Source organism: Girardinichthys multiradiatus, chromosome 17, assembly GCF_021462225.1.
Source record: "Girardinichthys multiradiatus isolate DD_20200921_A chromosome 17, DD_fGirMul_XY1, whole genome shotgun sequence".
NCBI classification, from domain to species: Eukaryota; Metazoa; Chordata; class Actinopteri; order Cyprinodontiformes; family Goodeidae; genus Girardinichthys; species Girardinichthys multiradiatus.
In genome coordinates this window covers 16,688,828-16,713,497 of record NC_061809.1, presented here as the reverse complement: position 1 = coordinate 16,713,497, position 24,670 = coordinate 16,688,828, and the positions used below count along the sequence as shown (strand labels likewise).

Here is a 24,670-nt window from a genome sequence, read left to right as displayed (position 1 = left end):
AGACAGGGGTCTGCATTTTAACTTATCTGGACGACTGGGCTTTAATAGCCAGTTCCAGAGAACAGGCGACAGTGCAGCTGTCTCGGGTTCTGTCGCACATTCAAGCCCTAGGATTTTTGGTAAACTCTCAGAAAAGCTCGCTGATCCCAAGTCAGCAATTTTCATTTCTCGGTCTGGAAATATGCTCCCTTACAAGCAGGGCACGTCTTTCCGACCACAGAGTGGCCGCGTTTCACCGCTGCCTAGCTCAGTTTCAGTTGGGACACAAACTGCGTTTCCAGACCATCTTACAACTGATGGGTATGATGGCATCTATGATTGCAGTAGTACCACTCGGTCTACTGAAGATGCGCCCGTTCCAGCGGTGGACCCGCTCTCACCGGTTGTGTGCATGGCGTCACCGCAGCAGAAAGCTAACGATAACCACTGCCTGTATGACGGCTCTCAGCCCCTGGCAGGAACCAGGACTGTTGTGCCGAGGTTCACCAACAGGGAGAGTAACCTTTCGCAAGGTGGTATCCACGGATGCCTCCCTGAGGGGGTGGGGCGCGTTGTGCGATGGCATGGCCGTGAAGGGGGTTTGGACACCAGTACAATCCAAACTCCACATAAACTACCTGGAGCTCTTAGCGTTTCTGCTGGCTCTGCAACATTTCTGCCAGGTTCTGTTAAACCAACATGTTCTGGTCAGGGCAGACAACACCACTGTGATTTCATACATAAACAGACAGGGAGGGACTCGTTCACTTCCTCTCCTGAAACTATCTCACACCCTCTTACAGTGGTGCAGCATACATTTTCTGTCTATCAGAGCTACTCATGTCCCGGGACGACTGAATCTGGGTGCAGATTTGCTCTCCAGAGGCGGACCTCGGGTGAGAGAGTGGAGGCTTCAACCTTCCGTGGTGGCACAAATATGGTGTCTGTTTGGGACAGCAGCAGTAGATCTTTTCGCCACCAGAGCCAACACCCACCTCCGCTGGGAGTGGATGCCCTGGCCCATCCATGGCCCAATGTACTCCTGTATGCATTCCCCCCAGTGGAAATGATACTACCTGTACTAGAGAGGGTGCGCAAACAGGGTCTGTCCCTAATTTTGGTAGCACCCCGTTGGCCTGCAAAGTCATGGTATTCCGAGATAATCAGCCTGCTGGCAGCAGAGCCGTGGCAACTCCCCGTTTGCCGGGATCTCCTCACTCAGGCAGGGGGGGGAGATATTTCATCCACACCCAGAGATGTGGAAGCTGCATGCTTACCTGCTGAGAAGTCCAGCTTGTTAGCCAAAGGCCTCCCCCCTGATGTGGTGGCAACAATCCAGAATGCAAGAGCATACTCCACTAGAGGCTTATACGCTTATAAATGGAGAGCTTTTGAGCAGTGGTGTGAGGACAAGCACATTGTTCCATTTCAGTGCTCTATGGTGGAAGTTTTAATGTTTTTACAGGATCTGCTGGATAAAGGTCTTTCCTTTTCCACAATTAAGGTCTACTTGGCTGCCATTTCTGCCTGCCATATTGGTTTTAATGGAGTCACACCAGGTGCTCATCCTCTGGCTGTACGCTTCTTAAAGGGGGTTCGTAGACTCAGACCTGTGATTAAACCCAGTTTTCCTTCCTGGGATCTCACATTGGTACTAGAAGCTCTTTGTGACCCTCCATTTGAACCTTTGGAGTCAGTAGATGTGAAGTTCCTTTCATATAAGCTTGCTCTGCTTCTTGCTCTGACAACTGCAAAGCGAGTTGGAGACCTCCATGCTTTGTCTGTAAATCCTACCTGCATACACTTTTCACCTGATGGTTCCAAGGTCACCTTGCGACCCAATGCAGCTTATCTTCCTAAGGTTATACCTTCGGACTACAGCTCCATGACTATGGAGCTTTCGAGTTTTTGTCCACCTCCTTTTGCATCTGAGGAACAAAGGAGGTTACACTTCCTGTGCCCTTTACGTGCACTGCGTAGTTACATTGACCGTACTCAATCTGTGAGGTTGTGTGATCAACTGTTTGTGTGTATTGCTAACCCAGCAAGGGGGAAAGCTCTGTCCAGACAAAGACTCTCCCACTGGATTGTGGAGGCTATTTCTCTGGCTTACAGCAACAGGGGTCTCCCAATGCCACGCAGTGTGAGGGCTCACTCCACCAGGGGCATAGCGACCTCCTGGGCCCTATTTAGAGGGGTGCCCATGAGTGACATTTGTGCTGCAGCCAGCTGGTCTTCGCTGCACACATTTGTAAAGTTTTATCGTTTGGATGTGACAACCCCTTCTGTGGCTCACTCTGTTCTTTCTGCTGGGTGTGAAGTGCTGCACTAGTATACAGTGTATGATCCAGGTTTGATGGCTGCTCTGCGGGGCGTTTATATATGTCCCATACTCATGTGTTGTACTGAGTGAATCGACTGAAAGGGAACGTAAAGTTATGCATATAACTACTGTTCCCTGAAGGAGAGTAACGAAGTACAACACATTGCTGCCCCGCTGCTCAGCTGGGCTCGGTGAATAGCGGCTATCGAACTGAGTAATGACGATGATGACGGACAGGTATATAGTGCAGGCGGGGCCTGTCACCTGTCGTCATCACATCATTTGCCTAGGAGGCGTGATTAGAGGTGGCTTCAGCCAGGACACGCAGGGCGTGATATCCCATACTCATGTGTTGTACTTCGTTACTCTCCTTCAGGGAACAGTAGTTATATGCATAACTTTACGTTTTCACTATAGCAATCCCTCAGAACCAATAACACACGGAGAGCTTCGACGGGTGCAGTAGTCACATTTACTTCATCCGAAACCAAGTTGGAATGTACCAAAATACACCGTGAAAACTAAAAATAAAATACATCTGCTTAGGTGCTTTTGTTTGACACAAAACATAGATACATTACATAAGTGCAGACTTCACAAAGTAGTACAACTTTAAACATGTACCTCGCTCCGCTGTCCAAGGGATGCAAAATGTTTATGCATGTTTATGTTTATGTCCGTGTTGTGCCGCTATGAAGCCTTGAGGTGTTTTCTGACGAACGTGCCCTACTAGTTCAGAGTCACAAAGATGAAGCACATCCTCCTCTTCCTCTAGTCTGCAGGATAATTCAGCCTCAAGTACTGACTGACAGGAAACTAGCAAAACTTTTTTACCCTCTTCCTTTCCGGTTTTTTAAAGTCACAGCTCGTTACGAACTAGGCTACAGCATCCTCTGCTGGACATTACTGGTAACAACATAGAATCAGCTTATAAACATAGAATGGGCATTTACAGTAAGTATATATTCAAACACTTTTATAATAAACCAGTTCATGGAAATTGGTCATTATTCGTCACTTAGTTCTGGACAGACTTCCTGCAGCTCTTGATCAGTAGTAACATGACACATCTGTTTGTTGACAGCACAGGGTTATCATTTTCTCTACTAATGTTGGTACTAGGTGCTCGTGCTTCCTGTATCATATACTGGTAATTCCAAATCTAAGGGTTTTGTCCACGCATAAACAGTCCGGAAAGATAGGATCAGCATTCTCACGGCTGTTTTAACCCAGTTCTTTAATGTATTGTTTTTAACTTCATGCATACAATCGACAATACATTCCATTTGTCACAAAGACAATAAACCATTGTTATACCTTACTGAACAGCTGCAGCACAATTTAGCTACAAGACCAAATACCAAACCACAAAGAAACAATGAGAACTGATTAAAAATTGGGTTTTTTTTACCTCCAGTTTGAATGATTGATTCTTTTCCCACTTTACCCTTGTTTCCTGTTACAGCACAAAGCAAAAGGAAAGTAGGAAAGACCTTAAAATGGCTTTGTTACATACATCTTTGGCACTGATCTCAAGTTTTAGTATAATTTTGAATTTTGCAGACATAAATATGAGGGTGTAGCTCTGCATTAATTCTGGGATTATTTTACATAACGAGGATCATTTGTACTATTATGGGAGAAAACCTCTTGACACTGATATTCAGTTCAACATTTTGTTAACGGGCACATGATGCATCAAAAATACCCCACCAAATATAATAAACAGAATTACAAATGCACCTTTCCCAGGGGCTCTACTTAGGTCAGCTTCACTCCACCCAGCCTGTTTTGAGAATGTTTCCATTACCAGTTTATCGGGCCCGGTATCTGCTTTCCATAACAGGTTTGACCAGGGCTGAGTAGAAACGAAATGTGACCTGAACAGATTGCTGTTTAATGACTGGCCAAGATTTTGAAGGGGTAGTGCAGGGAAAACTTAATTAAACTGAAGAGCGAGTACAATATTAATATTGACAACAAGGGCTGGAACAGGTCAAATCAAAATATGATTTTAATATTTACAAATCATAAACCATGCTTGAAGACTGAAAGAAATGAAAAAGGACACAGCAACTTTCTGAGTTAAAGGCAGGCTGGGCTCGCTGTATTTAATAACCCCCCCCCCCCCAGAATGTGTGTGCTAACCTGCCAACAACAAGAACAGCACACCACCATTTTTTGCTCCTCTACGGCGAGGTTGAACTACTGCTACACTAGGTTTGCTACAGGTGCTTCGCTCCAGGCGAACACCTATTTTCTCACTCATGAGTTACTGCACTACTCACAGACATGGCATAAATATTGAAACAGCTATTATTGCTCCCCTGGCTTAGTGTGATTTAATCTTTACGTTCAAATTTTGTGAGGATACTGTTTTCGGCTCTGTGTGGACATGGCCTTTGCCTACTCCTCATTGCCAAAGGCTTCCAGTTCTTTAAGCTGCAACCACCTTTTTCAAATACAAGCCAAGACTTTCAATAACGTTTAAGTCAGGCGACTTAATGATGGCCACTTCCAGGCCTTCTGCTGCAGCCGGGCCTTGGTAGACTTAGAGGTAGGCTTTTGATCACTGTCCTGTTGTTTCTGGTCTTTTTTGGCACTAAACTCATTCAATCCTTGGAGCATTTCAACCGCATGAGAGAAAAGGATGGACCTAAGATCATCGCCCAACCTGGAGAGGTTTCCTGTGATGTCTGCACCGAACAAAAGCTCAAAGCCCACAAGACTTGTCTGGTGTGTTTGGCCTCATATTGTGAGCCGCTCCTTGAGTCACATCAGAACCTGAAAAAGCACAAACTGATCGATCATGTGTCCAACCTGGAGGGCAGGGTGTGCAAGAAGCACAACAAGGCTCTTCTGCCGCACAGACCAACAGTGTGTTTGTCTCATGTGTTTGAACGACAACCACGCGGAGCACGAAGCTGTTCCACTGGAGCGCGGCTTCAAAGACTGGAGAGCCATGTTTGAAAACCTGGCCTCAGAGATTAAAAAGATGGAGAACGCCAAATCAGTGAGTGTGAAAAAAATGAAAAGTTCAGTTAAGAAGCACAGGAAAGTATCAGTAAATGATATTGGACAGGTTGTACAGATGTTGGCAGCTTTGGTGGCTTCTCTACAAAGAAAGCAGGATGAGCTGGTTAAGGTCATTGAACAGAAGCAGAAAGAATCAGAGAAACAAGTTGAAAATCAGATAACTCTGCTAGAGGAAGATCTTTCTGATTTGAGCAGAAGGAGATCTGAAATTGAGCAAGTTATACAGTCAAAAGATTACCTATGCCTGCTGCAGAATTGTCCATCCAAACTACCACCTGATAACACTAATCTGACTGACCCACTTACTGAACAGCACACCTATGCAGGAATAGTGAAACAGTCAGTAGCTCAGATTAAAGAGAGAATCAGTTATGAGATGGACATGCTGAATCATAAGATCAGGTCGTCTGATTGCTGTGATCCATCTGAACAGTCAGAGGAAGCTGAAAACATGAGGGCTAGAAAGTCTTTGCAAGATGTATGGCGTCCGCCCAAGGACAACCCTTATAGCGCCCACCCACACCTCATTGTGTCCGCAGATGGCAAGACACTGAGCTATGGACAAAGTAAGCAGTTGTTTCCTGCTTTGGGCTGGCGTTTTATATCTTGCTATGCTGTACTGGCAAAAGAAGGCTTTTCTTCAGGTAGGTTCTACTAGGAGGTTAAGGTCAACAGAAGTGAATCCTGGATCTTTGGAGTAGTCAAAGAATCCATTAACAGAGAAGGTGAGATCCCAATCACACCTGAGCATGGAGTCTGGGTATTTTGGGGGTCGTCATTTTCAAAGATCAGGAGAGTTGGTGTATTTGTTGATTACGAGAAGGGAGAAGTCTCCTTCTATGACACAAAGACCTGGACTCTGTTATACTCCTACACAGAATGTTGCTTCACTGAGACAAAAACAGGACTGCAAGCTTTTCTTTATTCTGTTGTTGGATTTTCCCCTGTTCACAGACCAAAGCTCTACTCTTTCTTTTTTTATATAATGGAAGTCCCTCTGATACTCTTACTATCACGCCTGTACAATGTACATCCTAAGATTCTAGAAAAAAGAATGATCTAATTCTGATTTTTCTTTTATACCAGTGATACTAATAGTAAAATGAATGCTTAATTATATTTATTAGAAGTTCTTAATTGAAGTAATCGTTCCATGGATGGAAAAACAATACATCCTTCAATGTTTGGGAAGCCGCGAGTCTTTTAAAAGCAATCTATCTTTCCAGTCTGATCTGATGAAATTCTATTATATTTACTTATCATGATTATATTTTAAATTTATTATATTTAATATTTTATTTTCTAATTATTTGTAAACACTCTGATTTTCTATAAGGTTATTTGTGTGTTTGTGTTTTAAAACCTATACATATATCCATTTTCTTATATCCGAAGTAAAGCCCTTTGAGTTACTCTGTTAAATGAAAAATTATATCTATATAAAGTCTGTCAAAATGATTGAGTCTGATTTTGTCAAGCCATCATATCATTAACCTTCCTCAGTAAAGTATTAGTAAGGCATCAGATTATCCAGTCATATCACATAGTAGAAAATGGGCCACTGCATATGCATATGCTTATTAGTCTGATGGTGGTGCTCTTCTAAATGACAGTACCTGCAGAGGTGAAGAGTACTAAAATAGTACTCCGAAGTAAAACAACACTCATTTACTTACTCAAGCAAAGGTCAAATTAAAATGCAAAGAATTACTGAAATGAAAATCAAAAGCAGCTCATCTAAAACATATTCAAAATAGAAATTACAACCTCCACAGAGGTAGGCGGTCTCTTGTTGTTACAGTGCAACATTTTTTGCTCACAGAGATACAGGAAACATAAGCCATAGCTTAAAACAACAATGCATAGAAAACATAAAGGCTATCATACATTTAAAAAAATATATAGTTTGGTTTTGCATATAGGTTTGCATTGAGTACTGCTGCCTAATCAGTGCATTATCTGCATAAGTACATTTTATTTGAATTGCCCCTCTGCAGATTTAGGCTGTATATTAAAAAGTATTCTAACAAAACTCTTGATTATCAGTAGAGTTAAGAATCTGGCTGCTTGCATTCTGTTGGTAAAAATTAAGGCTGCATTCTTCCTTTGCAATGTGGTTCCTCTAGTTGTAACTTGTCCAATCAAAAGTAAAAAAGCAATCACTGAGTCAGTAGAGTCCACATTTTTCCTCACTTGGAAACTTAAGAGGTTTAATTGGCAGAAATTGCTTGTCTTTTCTTGTCCTATTCCAGATACATTTAAGCTCATATTCAGCCATTTCTTTTACTTTTCAAATAATCCTCATGATTTAACCCTCAAAATCTTTATAATAAGCATCATAAGCAGCATTTTAATACCATCCAGCCAGGACTTTGGACTTCTACCACCATCTCTCCCAGTGGATCCAGGACCACCTCACTGGTCCCCTGCAGTATGTGAGGACACAGGTTGTTTCTCTGACTGGCTGACCTACAGTACTGGAACCCCACAGGGAACTGCTAGCACTGTTCCTGTTCATCCTCTACACTGCAGACTCCTCCATCAATTCCCTGGGCTGCCATCTTTAGACGTTCTCTGATGACTCTGCCGTAGTAAGCCTTTTCACGGGTAAGGACAACTCAAAGTACAGACAGTGGATACAGGACTTTATGGGCTGGTACTAGTGGAACCACCTTCTGATCAACGGGGGAAAAACCAAAGAGCTGGTGGTGGATTTACGCTGCACATCCCCACCACAATGACACCAGTGAACATCCAGGGAACTAACATGGAGATAGCAGACTCTTACTGTTACCTTCATATTCATCTGAGCAATAAACTGGACTGGAGTCACAACACTGATGCTCTTTACAGGAAGAGTCAGAGCAGACTCTACTTGCTATGGAGGCTGAGATCTTTTAGAGTACAGGGGGTGCTCCTGAAGACAATTTTTGACTGTAGTGGAATCAGCCATCTTCTATGGTGTAGTATGCTGGTGCAGCAGCCCATCTACACCTGACAGGATCGGATTGTGGAACGATTGCCGAGAAATGAAACTTACACATCTGAAGGGAAACTTTGCTTATTCAAAGGACAAGCAACTCAGTATAATTGACAGTTGTATATTTTTAAAATGAGTAAAAGTAAACATAATTGTTTTGACGTTATATATTGATTGAAAAGATAGAAAATATTGAACCAAATAATATGGAAAACTGTAAAAACCTTTATTTCTTCAAAGTCAAGTTGGACAAACTGGATCAAAGTGCTATTATTCAATGTCAATGTGTTCATTTGTATTAAACTGATAGCAGCAAATTTTGCAGCACTGTCATAAATTTCAGATGGCCTTTTACTTGAGAGTGGTTACCCTTTGTGTATTGCTGTGCAACACTCACATGTGACCACTAAGTGGCTCTAATATATAAAAATCTCAAAGTCCAATACTAGGATAGCAGTAGGTTGCTGAATCAGGTTTCTCACAGCTAAAGGAAAATACCTATCAAAAGATAAAGAATGGACACAGATCACAACTTTCTCTGTTTAACTAGAACAATGCTATAAATCCCCTTTTCCAGGTGGTGGGCACAGACTTCAATGTATTTTATTGGGATTTTACATGCAAGAGCAACACAAAACAGAGAAAACGTGTGAAATCTGACAGTGTAGAGGAATTTTCCTTTTTTTATAAAGAAAATAAAATCAACTCAACAAGTGTGACATGCATTTTTTTATTGAGACCGAACAACCTTTTTAACGCAAATATAGCTGCAACGCTTTAGGGCTAAGTCTTAACCAGCTTTGCATTTCTAGAGATATATTACCCTTGCTTCTTTGCAAAATAAATAAACTCATTCAAATGTGTACATCCCCAATTCTCAGTTGGACTTACATTTGTACTGTTGGGCCACTCTGTGCTTTGATCTAATTGTAAGCCCTGTTATTCTATGTTTAGGGTCTTCATTGGTCTGCTGGAAAGTGAACCTTCACTCCAGTCTCCAGTCTTTTGTAGCGTTTTTCTTCCAGGACTACACTATATTGTCCCTGCTAAAGAAAAGCATCACTATAGGATGATGATGCCACCTATAGGCATGATTGTGCACCACTGTGTGTTGGTTCATCATATAAGATCCATTTAAGTTTGTTTTTGCAATATGACAAAATGTGCAAAAGGTCATGGTACTGTATCTGAATGGACTGAAAATGTGAAAACTATTGAAAATACAATTTTTAGCCATGAACTTGCTGCCGCATCTGTGCACTCTCTGTCTGTGTGTGCCGTTGTGTAGGTATAAGTGCAGAACTCGTTACCAGAAGGTTAATCTTTTATGACGTTAAAAGTTTTACAAGACTCATATGTCACTAGATAGTTTCAAGAATTAAGCCAAATTGCATGCCTACTTCAATGATCAATACAAGGAGTGAGCTCAGAGTGCAGGAACCTGCAGTATTTTCAAACCAAAAATTAACCAAACAGCACGCAAAACATACAAGCATCTTCAAAACAGATTGTTTGGGCAGATTGATGATGATTACTTACTTTCAAAATTACAACATATATTAATAAAAGTTATTAAGACATGTTTTCCACAAAGACACACTGTCACGCTTCAACATGGAAACTTTCTTGGTGCATGATTCACATTTATTTAAATTCATAACCAGATGAAGGGGGTCATCGATCTTCTTGGGTAAAACTTGTTTCATAAATGAGGCCTTGAATGGAATAGTTTCATTCCTTGTCTGATTTATGAAATTTTACAATTGTTAAAGTTCTTTATTAAAATATTTTCAGGTCTTTGTAAACATGTCAAATTCCTGTTCTATATCCTAAAATTCTTACTAGCTTGCAACATATTTTATTGATCCTATATTTTATCCATGACACCATTTTAGATTGCACTACCTGAATCTTGACAGAAACGAAGCATGCACATATTGGTAACCAGAATACTCAGTGGAAGCTTCCACAGCTTGTTAAATAAATGCATACAGCATTAGAAGATTGCAATGGTCCACCTCCACTGATGTGTTTGTCTCAAGGGGAACCTACGCCAGTGGGTTATTTTTACCTCAGCTTTCTGACTGACTGGCGCCCGGGGAACTGGGACACAGTAAATGTGTGAGTCTGTGTCTGTCTGACGAAGGTCAACATGAAATTTTCTTTAGGATGATGGGTCTGTGTACCAAGAGTATTTGCTCATCATACACACTGAACACACTATGTGATCATCAAATACATGTGATATCTGATGTGTAACTTTGGAGCATCAGGCTGAAAAATCACTATGATGCATGATTGTGGATCTGCAAAGCATCCATAAGCTTTTCTAAGTCTAAAGTAATTGCAGGAGAAATTTATGAATTTCCGAGTATGCGACGGAGATGAAAACATTCATCAGAGGCTGAAGGTTAATGTTAATGCCACTGGTATTACTTTCTGGGCATGATGTCACAAATAATATCTGTCACCAATGAACTGTGATGTGAGCTTTTGTAAAGACCAGCTCTTGTGTTGATTTGATGCTGTTTAAAATATCCTAGAAGATGTTTTTACGGTAGAGATTATTAGTTGAGGTTATTTTAACGCTATTTAGTAGTTATTGATGAGACAACAGGGTGTTCATTCTGTTAGGTTTGGAACTAAGTCAGGTCAGATATACAAAGCTGATAGAAAGCTTGATAAAAGTCAGTTATTGCCCTCATACAGTATATTACATCATATTCTGCATAATTTAAGATACAGTTTTATACAGCAGATTGGCTGATGTCTGTTTTCTTTTAAAATCTCTGATGAAGCTAAAAGGTGGACCATGAGGATAGTTTTAATGCAAAATGCAGCACAACATTAACTAAGAATCAGAGTGTAGCTCTGGCTGCATGTTTAGTATAAAACTCTCCACTTTCCCAGACTAGCTTAAAGTCTGCATCCATCTTCTCACGAACTCCAACCAGGCTCCAGGGACCTGTTGAAGAACAGCAACCCCACATCATGATGCTGCCACCACCCTATTTCATGGTGTGTTCTTGTTGATGTGCTCTCCACCACACATAGTGTTGTGTGTATTGGCCCAAAAAGTTAAGTTTGGATCTCATCTGACTACAGCACCTTAGTCCTCTACATGGCTTATGGCAAACTGTAAACAGGACTTCCTTCGGCTTTCTTTTAACAAAGGCTTACATAAAGGTCCAGTATTTGTAGTGCCAGACTGATAGCTGTGCTGTCAACAGATTCTCCCACATGAGCTATGGATCTCTTCAGCTATCCCAGAGTTACCATGGTGTCTCTTGGCTCTCACTGATTAATGCTTTTCCATTCAGAAAACCTGCACTACTTTGTGTTGGTCTACTGAATAAAATCCCAATGGAATGAAGTCTGTTGTTGTAACAAAGCAATATATGGAGGCGCTCAAAATCTAATTAACCTACATTTTGCTTTTAATAATAGCTTCCACTTTATGGTGAACTAAAACAAACACTTCCTCAGAACTATACTGCATGAACTTATTTGATCTTAAAAAAAAACTAACAAAAAAAACCATTTATCACATTCACTTAGAACAGTTTTTTTTACAGCAGATTTCATGTTAAAATAAAGCATTTTTTTACAATTTCTCTTTCACCCCACAATAAGACAAATCTGTGTAATGATGCTCTGACTTGTGTCTCAGTTCTGATTCTCTAATTACGATTCCCGCAATTTCCTCTAATTGAAACAAACTCAACTGCCTCAGATAAGATTAGAATGATTTGCAACAGGATCAATTAGCTTTGTTTGAACATTAACTGACTTCATTCCTAACCAGATCAGACGAAAATGCTTCTGATAATGAAATATAGTTTTGGATTGAAAGATTTTTGAATCCAGCAATTTTACCTTGCAGACAGTCCAAGTTGTAACCTGGCTAATGAATACGGTGACGACGAAGTTGTCATTTAATCAGTGCAGGGTATGAGGACACAGGATTTTGACCAAACTCCACCCACAGTGACAAAGTGAACTTCTTTTCGTTGTATTGTTGAACTGCTACTTGTCTTATAATACGAATTGCATGCATGCGACCTAATCGAAGTATAAATTGGGGTGCGTACGTTCAGAAGTCTTTTATTTTCAGGGGTGTTTGTGTCGGAGGTGCGCGCTTCATCGACGTGACGTCACAGGAATGTCAGCGCAAGAAGGCAACGAGGAACAGTGATGGGAATTCCACCTCTTTTCCGGGATCCGCATCATTTGGCTAGGATCAGACTGAACGAAACAACTCTTTTTGGCTCCCAAAGAGCTCATGTTAAAATCAAGCTTTGACACTAAATGTATGCAAAGAAGGTCTGTGCAAAATAAACAGAAACTGTTCAAAAATAATTATGCAAACACTGCAAGGAATACAATAACTTTACCTATTATTTAACATAAAACATAATCAAATGTACTTACTTGCACAATTTACCTGTACGTGTCCCCTATTGTCTGCCTCGTAAATGGACCACTTTGGCTTTTTATGTGAAAGTCTTCTAATGGTCAAAGTAACTCTTTTCACAGAGGCAGGTTCTGTATGGCACAGTGTGTGAAACACATGAGATGAGAATAATAAGCAAATGAACAAAAATTCAAAACATTTACGGATTGAGTTTAAAATGCAAAATAATAATAATAATAATAATAATAATAATACATCTGTAGAGTAGCATACAATTGATTATTTCAACACCAAAATAGTCCATGTAGATATTAGCTTTTCTTAAGCAAACACAGGTTAAATTTTCCCTTTTAAAAAAAAAAAACATTTTTGTTTATGTGACTCAAGCTGTAACTGTATACAATATTGTCTATAAGGAACAGCACTTTAAGAAATATGTTGGTTGCATCAGGCATCTTAATCTGTCATTTTGAATAACAAAATTGCAATTGCTGGAAAAAGGATGAAATATAAAACGTCTGAAAATAAAACACAAATAAATATATAAATATATATTTAGGATGCTACTCCATACTGCAATGCATCTTAACTGAACAGGCACATCACGTAAAAAGTACTTTATAAATTACAATTACACAAACAATATACGTTTTAGTAACATGAATGTATTTAGATACTTTACACCAGAGTATTTGATGGTACGTATAATCCTTAGTTGTTATTATGGCTAATAAGTATTATAATAAACATTTAGTGAGGGCTAATTAGGTTCAGAAAGTTGTGGTCAGAACCCAAACCTTTTCACTTCTTTACTGTTTAGTACTTCAACAGTTTAAGTCCTTATATGACCAAAATCTCAAACTATCAAGACAAATAAGCTGATTTGCAAGGTTTCAATAAATAGATGCAAAATAGTTTGTTTTTGGGTTTGAAAGGGAAGTAGTACGGGATAAAACTGCAACATGTGGGGTATGTGTTAATGAACAGAGTCCACTCGCGTGTATATTAAAGTCACAAAATTATTGCTACCAGCATATTTTTACATACTAATGATAACAGATAAAAATGATACTTTTTGCTGTCCAATTGCTTCTCACGTTTGTGAATTGTTTGCTCACAGCAATAAAAGCACACCTGATGATAACACCGGCTCAAAGCGTTCCCTAAAGGAGCCAGCAAACGTAGCCGGCTCGGCCGCGAGCGGCGCATCACTAGCGGGGAAGTCACCAGTGGAAGAGCTGGCAAAGACGGAAAGGAGGGATAGATAGACAGGAGACACAGACAGAGACAGGGAGACAGACACGGAAAAACAGGGAGACACCCTTAGAGACAGCTTTGAATCATATCTGGGATTCTGTTAGCTTCGAGGCGCCACTTTAATGGCTGACAGCAGCAGAACAACTGGACAAGCTCTGTGACTGGCCTTTTTTTCTTCTCTCACAACGAGGGGGTCAACACAGCCGCAGTGAGTACTGAAACTTAGCTGGCAGTCTGAAGCGGTGTGCGTGTCCACGGGCATGTTTTATTACACAACCCGACATGCGTGTTTGTTTGTCGGCTTGTTGGAAGTCATGCTTCCTCCTCCTCCTCGCTTCATGGAGGAATAACAGGGACGTCGGGGAATAAACACAATTAAAAATTGATGGCCGCAGCAGTTTCGGGTGAGCTGACAGGGGAGGCTTTTTAAAAGACACACAGCGACAATGTGTGGAGTCATTCAGCCAAATAGTATACATGCAGCTACAGGCTTCCCCCGGTATAACAGGCTTATAACACCTCGTCTTATCTCTATGCCTCTAAAGGGGATTATCTACATGAAGCTACTGACAGTCTTATAGCTGCATTTGTCGTCACGTTTGACCAGTTTTCACTGATTTATCAATAACAAGTTTCATCTCCCACAAGATTATCTCCTATCAGCTGAAATGTTGCATATCAGACAACATCAAGCAGCGATTGCATCTTCAAGGGAACTTGTGCAAAATCTAAAATCTGATATTGTGTTGATCTGGGCTGGGGAAGGTGGTGGAGGGGGGAGACGTGATTTCCTACTGGTTCCACCCACCCACAGCTACATTTCATGGCACCACCCCTGCAACATCCAGTCAGGGAACTGAGCTGCTTCCTTCCCCTGAAGTTTGTGTAAATATCGGAGAGTGCCTTTCGCAAGTAGTCATACCCCTTTCACTTTTCCACGTTTTGGGGGTGGGAAACCTCAGATCTGTTCCAGTTTGAACACAGTACACCAGTACGCTCCTGCAGAAGTACGCTCCTGCAGAACGCCTAGAACCTGCTGGACATCAAGCCTGGAGAACTGTTGCTACAGTTACAGCTTTAAGACATTTGGTGTATATCTCTAATCAGGTTTGCATATCTAGAGGCTAAAATGTTTACCCTTTCTTTTTTGTCAGATTAGATGTAGTGAGATGCTTCATTTTCTTCCACGTCCCAATTATAATCTGCAAAAACAATAAATAGGTGCGTTAAAGTTTGGAGTTGTATGATGATGAAACGTGAAAAGGTTCTAGGGGTGTGAATACTTTGCAAGGTACTGTAAATATCCACCCTGTCCACATAATTAAAAAATTAGCCTGTGCACCACCTGTCTGGGAAGAAGTCACACATCAAAGGTTGTTGAAATCCCTCGAGGCCTTCGTGCTTTTACATTAACATGAAGGACCTGAAGAAGAGAGAATCTCCTTCAAAACAGTGTCTAAAAATATTTTTTTACTAGTCATTCATGTGATTTGTGGTTCCTTCGATCAGTCAGGGAGCACTTTTTTATATTTGTTTTTTCCTTAATGCGAATGGTAACTGCTCCTACAAAGACGGGGTCACCTTCACCTCCTCTTGTTTGACCTGGAAAGTTGACTCGACAAACAAATCCCTGTCCCCATGATAGGCCTGGTAGAGTTCACCTCTCCCACTGGTTCTCTCCTGGAGTAGTTTTCCTTGCCTTTGTGATCATTTAAAGTCTCAGCGGTACATTTATAGTTTTTTTTTTGTTGCCAGGATTAGATAAGCACAATGTGTGTCTGTGCACAGCTATATCATAGGTGACATAACATGTGAACTGTTGATTATATGGGTGTTTTGCTTGCACTGTGGGCTCATTTCCTGCGGCCCACAGTAGCCTGGAACTGATCCTATCTGTTCCGTATCAGTGTTGTGCTCACCAGTGTTTATATCTCTTGTTGCAGACCATACGAGTAGACTGAGCTGTGAAGACTCAGGAGAAAAACTATACAAACACAGGCCGCTAAATGTACATAAAAAGTGTTTTTTAACCCAAATAAATCAAACCTGTTTTTATTGCTCACTCCGTAGGTTTTCTACATGATTTAGGTCTTGGAAGAAGGTTGAATTTTGTGTATAGATGAGATGATATTTTCTATTTTAGTAATGCTGAGTAAATAAGGTAGAACCTTTCTACATTTTTCATTGTCAGATCATGCTGCTGCATTGAAAAATAATCTTATTTTATTCTGTTTTTTTTTTTTTTTTACACAGGCTTTTTCCTTTGTGATCCAAATATTGAAGAATGTCGCTCATACATTTGTCAAAGTTGGAAAAGTTTGGGTTTTGGTGCTTAATTCAGCAGCAAACTGTCTTAATGAGTTGTCTTCAGCGTAGTGCCCCCACAGAGAGACAGGCCTGGAATGAAGCCCAGTCTCTAAAGCTTAGAGCCAAACAGCAAAATCTCACTCAGTTCACTTCACTTTACAGCTGTGCTAAATAAACCCCAGTCTGCCCCAACACTGTGACACTGGGGCTCATTTTGGGAAGACAATGACTTTCCATCAACAAAAAAAGAACATTTGTAAAAGTAGGAATGAAAGCTAGGCAGTAGTTTGTTTGAGCTCAAAACATGTTGAAATGTAAAGGAGCTCAACAGGCTTTAAGGAGCTATTTGCTTTTTTAAGATCATTGCTATCAGTTATGTATCTCCGAAATTATAATCCTGCAGGTGTCACTTACTGCAGGGTTCCCACACATTTTTAAAATTCCATACTGTTCCCAAAGCAGATTTCTGTTTGTAACAATTGACATATTTGAGTGCAAGATATTAACCTTTTAACACTTGGAACGGCCGCTAGACCTAAATAAGTTCAACATAGACTGGAGTATCCTTTCTTTAAAGCACTGTTGGTGCTCTTTAGGAACACAATTCTTTTTGCAAAAATAAAAGGAATAGCAGTTTTACGAAGCCCAGTTTAAGTACCAGACATCCAGTTTAACTGGATCTTAATCATATTTGTTTAATTACCAGGGATGAATACAGTGAACATTGCTTTATGTGTTTAATAAAAAGTATATGTGACGCTGATGGGTTTCTAGCAGAGCGCCAAAGATATTAACTTTTGTCAATAAACTTTTCTAATCGCCATCTTTGTGTTTGTCATTGTGAGTCTTTTCAGGTTGAATTAAGAATTACAACATAGATAACATAAATTACAGTAAACTGGAAATATTATTTCTAAAATACAACATACATCTGAAAAACAATGATGCACATAAATACATCTAAGTCTAAAAAAAATTATTTGGTGAAATAGCCCTTTTCTGATCTTTAAATAAGTGTTTATTAGGTCAAAAATCAATATTGTGAAAGGACAAATCAAAGATAAATCAAAGACAAAGATAAAGCACATAATTGAAATATAACTATTGGAGTAAAATCGACTTTATTTAAGAAGCATCTTTAGATTTTTTGTCCTTTAGTAACTATAAAAAAGGTAAATTTTTCCCTGCTGAGTTCTAGGGCTGCACAATATTAGGAAAATATGGAATAATGTGGGTAAATGTTGCCATAACGATGGGATAGGTAAACAAATACCAAACATTGTTAATGTCCTTCTGTTTTGGGTTATTGGAAATAGAACAAAAAATCTTTATATTTATTTTTTTCCCAATGCAACATTATTATTTAGTGAAAAAGCTGCATCTGTCTACATCTGCTGTTTTGGCAAGGAAACAGGTCATGTGTAGAAATCTTTTTACTGGAACTACTTTTTGAATTTGCATTTTTACAGAAGTTAAACAAGATGCACTCTTTGAACTATTTCTGTTTTTTTTTTTTTAGAAAATGCCTAAAAAACCACATGCACAAGTGAAACATTACAGGCTGGTAAGGAGCAGTGTATTCTGTGAGGGTGAATAACTTCCTGTTGTTAAACTCTGGCTTTGACTAAAAGACAAAGAGGAGCAGAGAGTGTCCTGAGTTAATTCACATCTATTATTATATAATAATTTCATTTTGTTAACTGTGTGTCTTGTTACTGAAGCGACACATGTGATCTGATATAGCAGGATATTATTGGTAATGTCTGTCCATGTAAAGTGGTCATAATGCGAATTCTTTTCTTCCATTTTTAAACGAGTTCAGTTCTGGTTTTTGCATCTGCGTTTGAATCAGTCTGAACATTATAAGACCTTGGACAACATGAATATTTAACCAGGGGAGGTTGAGGGTTGCAGGTAGTTATAATCATTCACTTATATTCATGATTAATTGTGCATGGAGCAGCTTGACTGTTTTCTTTTAATCTGTTACTGCCGTCAGACAAACAAGGCGATGTTGCTCAAAGAGAGCAGCATCGCTCTCAAAATCAACTCCCTTGTTTACCTGTCACATCTGCTTGTGGTCCCGCTGACACACATCCAGTAAAATATAACATATTTTCTAAGAGAGGCCATGCACTCTCATCGGGTTTCCCAGGGTCTTTGGAGGAGAAACCGGCCCAGAGCATCACAGGTCCTCAACCCTGCTTAACAGTGGGCATGAGATGGTTTTCTAAATTTTCATCCTGTGTTTAATGCTAGATCCACCTGGAGTGTGTTGCCATAAAGTCTTCCAGTTAGCCATGTCTCACTATGTTTTTTTTTTTCTTCACTGAATTTGTGTACTCAGATTGAAGGTGTGACTTTCCTGAAGTTGTCTATGTAAGATTATGCTCCTGCAATAAAAGATGAGTTTTCAAGGCTTTTTACAAATCTTTACCAGGGGTGGCAAAAATATAGAAAGCTTCAGCACTGTCGTTGCGGGTAAAGACACAGTGAAAGTTAAAGAAGCAGGATCGGGTGAGCGGCAGGTAATCTCCTTAAATCATCAGACAGATTACGTTCAGAGCAAGCCCAGCTTCTTCTGCCAGCGAGGCAAGCTGGGGATGACTCAGTGAGATGTACATCTCCAGACAGCACCAGTGAGTCCTTTCAAGCCACATCAAATCTCTCGTGTCTGACAGGAGAACGGAAATATCCAACATGAATAAAATGTGTCTTCATGAGCGTCGATCCCCAGGCGAGACACGAACTTCGACAAACTTGCCTGAGAAGCAGCCAGCTAAGTTTAGGCTGAGCCCTGCCAGTGTTTCTGTGTCACATTGTTGCCCTGCGATATACGCATGTGTGGCTGTCACACAAATAGAACATGCTCAACTCATTCAGGAATGCTGACGGTAAAAGGGAGAGGTTGTGAGAGGAAGAAAGGCATCAAGAAGTGGGAGTCAGGATGGGAAAATAAACAGGAGGTGTTCAAGAAAGGTGAAGGAAAATGTCATATCTTTTAGGTATTTTTGCCAAACAAACAATCCTTATCGCTAATTGTTTTTGCAATATCTTTAATTAAATGTTTGTTTAAAGCCTCTCTAATCAGTTTTTAGGTACTTGTGCTAGTTGTACTGACAGTCTCTCAATAAAGCAGCTGCAGGCCACAGTTAATAGCTACAAGGCTATGAAACTATGCTCTCTATTTTCTTGCTTTTTTCTCATAAAAACGTAGATGAAACTTTCAACTTTTAAAGGTCAAGTTTTCACTTCAGTACCCTGGTGCACATTTACACGCTATAGGTCCATGTAACTGTACTTTGTTGAAGTATAGTGGGATAATTGAGAGACCCTGAGACCTTAGAGACTGTTGCAGCAAGAACTTAGGCTGGAAGAGATTGTCATGGTTTTATAAGCTTAAGTAAAACTACTTTCACAGTTTGAAACCTAAACAGAAAGTTAAAACATAATATAAATGCTCCTAAATAAAATGGATAAGCAATATTTCTATTGCTGCTGTAATAATACATTGTTTTTTTTTTTTTTACAGTTTACGTTTATTTTGATTTTGATACATCAACTAATGAAAAAACAAAGTTGTAGTTTTTCCATTCTGCCCTTTGTAGATTAACACAAGTCTAAAAAGCTGATATTAGCAGGTTAATTAGTCTGCTTTGGTTGCCAGTCTGTTGTTGGCTGCTTAACAACGATGCGGATTGTATTTTCCCAGTTAGGCCGGTGGCTGTATCAAGGTATCAAGCCGAGTTTTAAAACGTTTGAGCTTCAAAGCAGCATAAAAATGTCCATCACACCTCTGTTACGGATTAAGGCCTTTTTTTAATCAGAGGCCAAGAAAAGTCCCAGAGGAACCAAAATTTCCTCTGGGTATATGAAGCTTTGTGTATTGGTGCCCCACCACCACACGTTGATCTGTTTTATGTTCACAAAACATGGACTGTGGTGTGGAACCTAAAATAGCAGCATCCATTACTCTTGTTAAGCGATCACTTTTCTAAAACTACAGTCGACAAACTACCAGCGGAATATCAGTTAAGCAGTTGAATGGAGGCTAGCAACCAGAGCAGATAGCCCTACTTATTAACAATGTAGCTAATATCTGTTTGTCAAGGCTTGGGTGTACCTTTGCACGACAGATGTTGGTCAAAAACGCTCCCTTGTAGCTCATGCCTTAGCTAGAGGTGCACAGCCCTCACTGCTGTTCTCATTTTTACCAACCGTGCTGATGAAACCTGCCTTTATTCAACAATTGCTCACAGAAGAAGAATCTATACAGGAGCTGCATTAGTAATATACAACAAACCCTAAACTTTCTGAAGTGTACTTTGCAATAACTATCCCTTCTGTGTTTGTATTTAAGCATGCATATACTTAGAAAACCAGCATGTTTGGTGAGCACCATTCTAAAGATGCTTTACCATTTCTTATTAGAAGAGCAGTCCCATATTTAACCAGATATATTTAACCAGATATACTCCAGTGGGTGGTTTATGGCTACAAAAAGTCTGGTTGAGGTGCACCTCTCTAAAGAACTCTAAATAAAATATTATTATGTAATCATTTCTAACTTAATTTCTAACAACATTTGTGGTTTTGAAATTCCTTGGAGCTCTCTGTTGTAGTTTCATTCTCACCCTGAAAAAGGAATGGTTCAAATCCATCATTAAATGCCCCAAATTAAAATGACATTCATGCCCATTGTGAGTGCATGTAAACCTTTCTTTAGAATCTCATGATTCTACCTGCATCACCAGAAGTTTCTGGATCTTTGGACCTTATACCCCTTTATTAATCACCTGTTTATTAAAGATCAAGTAAAAACTGCGGATAACCCCGGGCTTCGTCAGCATCTTAAACCACCTTCTGCCAGATCCACATGTGTTGCACACTGGTGGTTTCTTCATGTGACCCTCAGACTTGCTAATCTGAAAACACAACAAGGCCCGTATTTGATTTCCTCGAATCAGTAAAAATAACAAGATGATTTTTTGTTTCGTATAGCCATGTGATAAATATGTGACTCTCTAGCATGTGTGGGGGATGTTTGTTCATTTAATGCTTGAATAGAGCCAAACACTTAGCATGAGGGGAGGAGAAGCAAACCCCCAACCAGTTGTTACTCTCTTCTCTTATATTAGCTACAGAATAGCAATAGACAAGGTTCCTATACAGTCATATTGTAGCCTATTTAAAGTATGGAAAAACTTTCATATTTCATCTGTCCACTTCTCCGTCCGTCCGTCCCTCCATCCATCCAGTTGGTGGTTTATTCATATTCTATATATATAACGTCTAAGCTTTGCAGGAATTTTGCAAGAATTTCAGCTGTAAATTCATGATGAACTGTATACATATAAAGGCCTTAAAAAGATTGAGTAGTTTGAAAATTTGAGTCTGGACAAATCTGGAATTTGGACAAGTAACTGTGTAGGAACCCAGTATACATGTGCATGTCCCCTGAGATCACGTGTTTTTATTATTCTTTGTTTGTCTGTAGATATGCTGATTTGTACATGTTTATTGTTTCCTGACTGTGTAGATGTCGATGTAAAATCCTTGTACTTGTGGTAAAACAAGTCTATATTCGGTGTGTATGTGTGTGTGTGCTAGAGGCAGAGTTCTGGCCTGGTTCTTCCCAGGTGTGTGTTTTTTGGCTTAAGGGAAGATGGAGCAGATGGTCCCTGTTTGCGTGGCGTCCCAGTGTGAGGGTGTGTTTGGCTTTAATGTTTCGCTGCCCACAGATCAGCACCTAGGTAAAAGAAAAAAAAAAAAAACAATCGGAGGATTCTGACTGAGGTAGAGGCAGAGGCAAGAAAACCCAAAGGCTTCAGTTGATTGAGTGTTTACCACTGCAGTTACACATTCACTAGAGGCCACGTTCTCCTGCCATTTATATAGGCTGAGTGTACCAGAAGCTGCTCCGTTTGCCTTCCCATTAGGGGACAATCTGGATTGGATGACCAGTCCGTGTGTCTAACGGTTCATGTGTTCGGTGATCTGAGGGTGACATCATTGTCTCCAAGGATACATAAAGGGCGTGAGTGTTGACTTGTTTTAGGAGAAAAACATTTTAAAAAGTAAAAAAAAAGGTTCCCTACTGTTGATCTGAACAAATTTCCGTCGTTTTTTTTCCATCTAGTTTTACTTATTTTCGGAATTAGGGATTAATTGACATTTTAGTCCTCTGTGACTGCCTCCATGTACTCAGATAAGTATTAGAGTTCTTAGTCCGAAAGTTGGACAAGCAATCAGTTTCACTTTCTGTTTCAAGCATCCGGCATGCTGCGTTGAGTGAATTTACCATCAGTGCATACAGCATAGCCTAGCATGAGATTAAGTAATATTATTGTTGGATTATTGCTGTGATATTTGAGTTGTAGTTGTATTACTTCTGTAGCAGTGGCTCACACATGTGGTTTACATGAAGTTTGGATGCAGCGGCGCCAATGAGGCCGGATCTCTCTATGTGTTCAAAAAAACCTGCGGCAGTCTGGCTTGTCTAGTGATCAAGTTGTGTATCAGATGAGTAGTAGGGCGAAACCTGAGTGTTGTTATATTTCCCAATGGCATTGTATTTTCCTAAGCCATTAAACTGATAGGCAGATGGGGATACGTTTATAATATTTGTATAAATGTCCCTCCCTCACTTTCCAAGAAGTCTTCTAGGTGTTAACAATGTACTTACATTTCTCAATGCTAAGTGTACTTTAATAGTGAGATTGTTTTATTTGAGAAGCTGTACTATTGATTCAATTGATTCATTTTTGTGCTGAGCAGGAGCAGAATTTGCTGTAAATGTACACACTCAGAGATTACACCGAAACCCCCAATCTGGGGAGATTCACATGTCTTTGGTTTCCTGATCTCTCCTAATCAAGGCTCTTTGTGTCTGTCTTTCTTTTCAGTTGATCCCATCATCCCAGGCTTCATGGATCACCTCACTGTCTTTATCTAAAGAGATCACATTGTTGATTGCTACTTCATAACAAGGCCCATGGATTACAGAGGTTGTTGGAAAGGCCTTAATCACAGCTTTGTCAATACTGTGACGCAGCCTGAGTAAAGAGGAGCTTTTGTTGTTTTTTTTGTTTTTTTTTCTGTTTTTACATGTCAGTTTGAGAGGGACTTTCATCGGTTACATGTTTTTTTGATTGGCTGCTTTTTTTCACCCATACGTTCTTGCATACAGTACCTAGCTCTCCTTCTGTCACCATGTATGGTAGCTCCCGTTCTGTCACCAAGCTGGACGTTGTCGGATCCAACGGTAATGTCTCCGTGTCTGGGAGTCCCAGTCGCTCGCCGCGCCTCCCTCACTCCCCTCGCTTGGGACACCGGCGGAACAACAGCAGCAGCTCCGGTGGAGGACTCACAGGCACGGGCAAAACTCTGTCCATGGAGAATATTCAGTCTCTGAATGCTGCCTACGCCACTGGGGGTCCCATGTACTTCACCGACACAGCTGAAGACCAGGTCGGGAGCATGGGCAGCGGGCTGAATCCGAGCACGCCCAAAACCACCATGACCCTTGGCAGAGCTGGAGCTAGGGTGCCCTATGGGGTGAGGGCAGCAGTGATGGGGAGCAGCCCGAATATAAACACAGGAGGTGGAACAGGGAGCACTGGGGCCATCATGCCCACTGATGCCATAGCTTTCGGAGGGGAGCTGCATAACCAGCCTCCATCAGCAGCTACTGTTCCTCACTCCATGCGACAGGTAGGACGCTACTGAGTTACCTTGTTTATGACTGCCAACTTCAAATTACCAATTTGTGACATGAAGGTTTAAATACCTGCTACACATCTGTGGAGCGTATAATGCCAAAAAGACACATTACAACCTTCAACCGACTTTAATCAGACTTTATTTGATAGTCCAAAGTGGGGCATAACTGATAAGTGGAAGAATAATCTGATGTGGTTTATTTAACATTTCTTTTACAGAAAAAGAAAATAAAAAAGTGATTAAAACTCTCAAATAAACCCAGCTATTCTGTAAAGGCCTCAGGGCTTTGTCAAAGAACATCACCGAACAAACAACATCATAAAGACCAAGGAGCACAGCAGATATGTCAGAAGAATGTTGTGGTGGACAATGAGAGTTTTAATCAGTGAAATAGCCAAGAGAACCCTGGTAACTCTCAAGGGGCTGCAGAGTTAAGTTGGAAAAAGGGACTCTGGTCAGATGAGAGCAAATGTGAACTTTTTAGCCTACAGGGAAATTGCTGTGTGGAGCAGAAAACACTTTGGAGTGAAACATGGGGGTGGCAGCGTAGTGTTCTGGAATGCCCTCTGACCAGAGAATCTGGTTAATAGCAAGAGCTACAACTGAACACCTTCGATCAATGCATATTCCTGCGAGAATGGCCTAGTCAAAG

The 24,670-nt window shown here is 40.4% G+C and overlaps 1 protein-coding gene and 1 pseudogene across 9 annotated transcripts in view; both read left to right on the top strand.

The window, feature by feature from the left end:
• Positions 1-2,528: 2,528 nt before the first annotated feature.
• On the top strand, positions 2,529-6,401 carry LOC124882624 (annotated as a pseudogene).
• A 7,553-nt stretch (positions 6,402-13,954) lies between these two features.
• LOC124883020 (ELKS/Rab6-interacting/CAST family member 1-like) overlaps positions 13,955-24,670 on the top strand; it is a 175,988-nt gene continuing 165,272 nt past the window's right edge. For all 9 annotated transcript variants that reach the window (XR_007042068.1, XR_007042067.1, XR_007042066.1 and 6 more), the window contains exons 1-2: positions 13,955-14,197; positions 23,202-24,009. Coding sequence is in view for 6 of the 9 variants with exons in the window: in XM_047389836.1 (XP_047245792.1) it covers positions 23,509-24,009 (501 nt within the window). In the remaining 3 variants the exon portion in view is untranslated. The remainder of the gene's footprint in view (positions 14,198-23,201; positions 24,010-24,670) is intronic.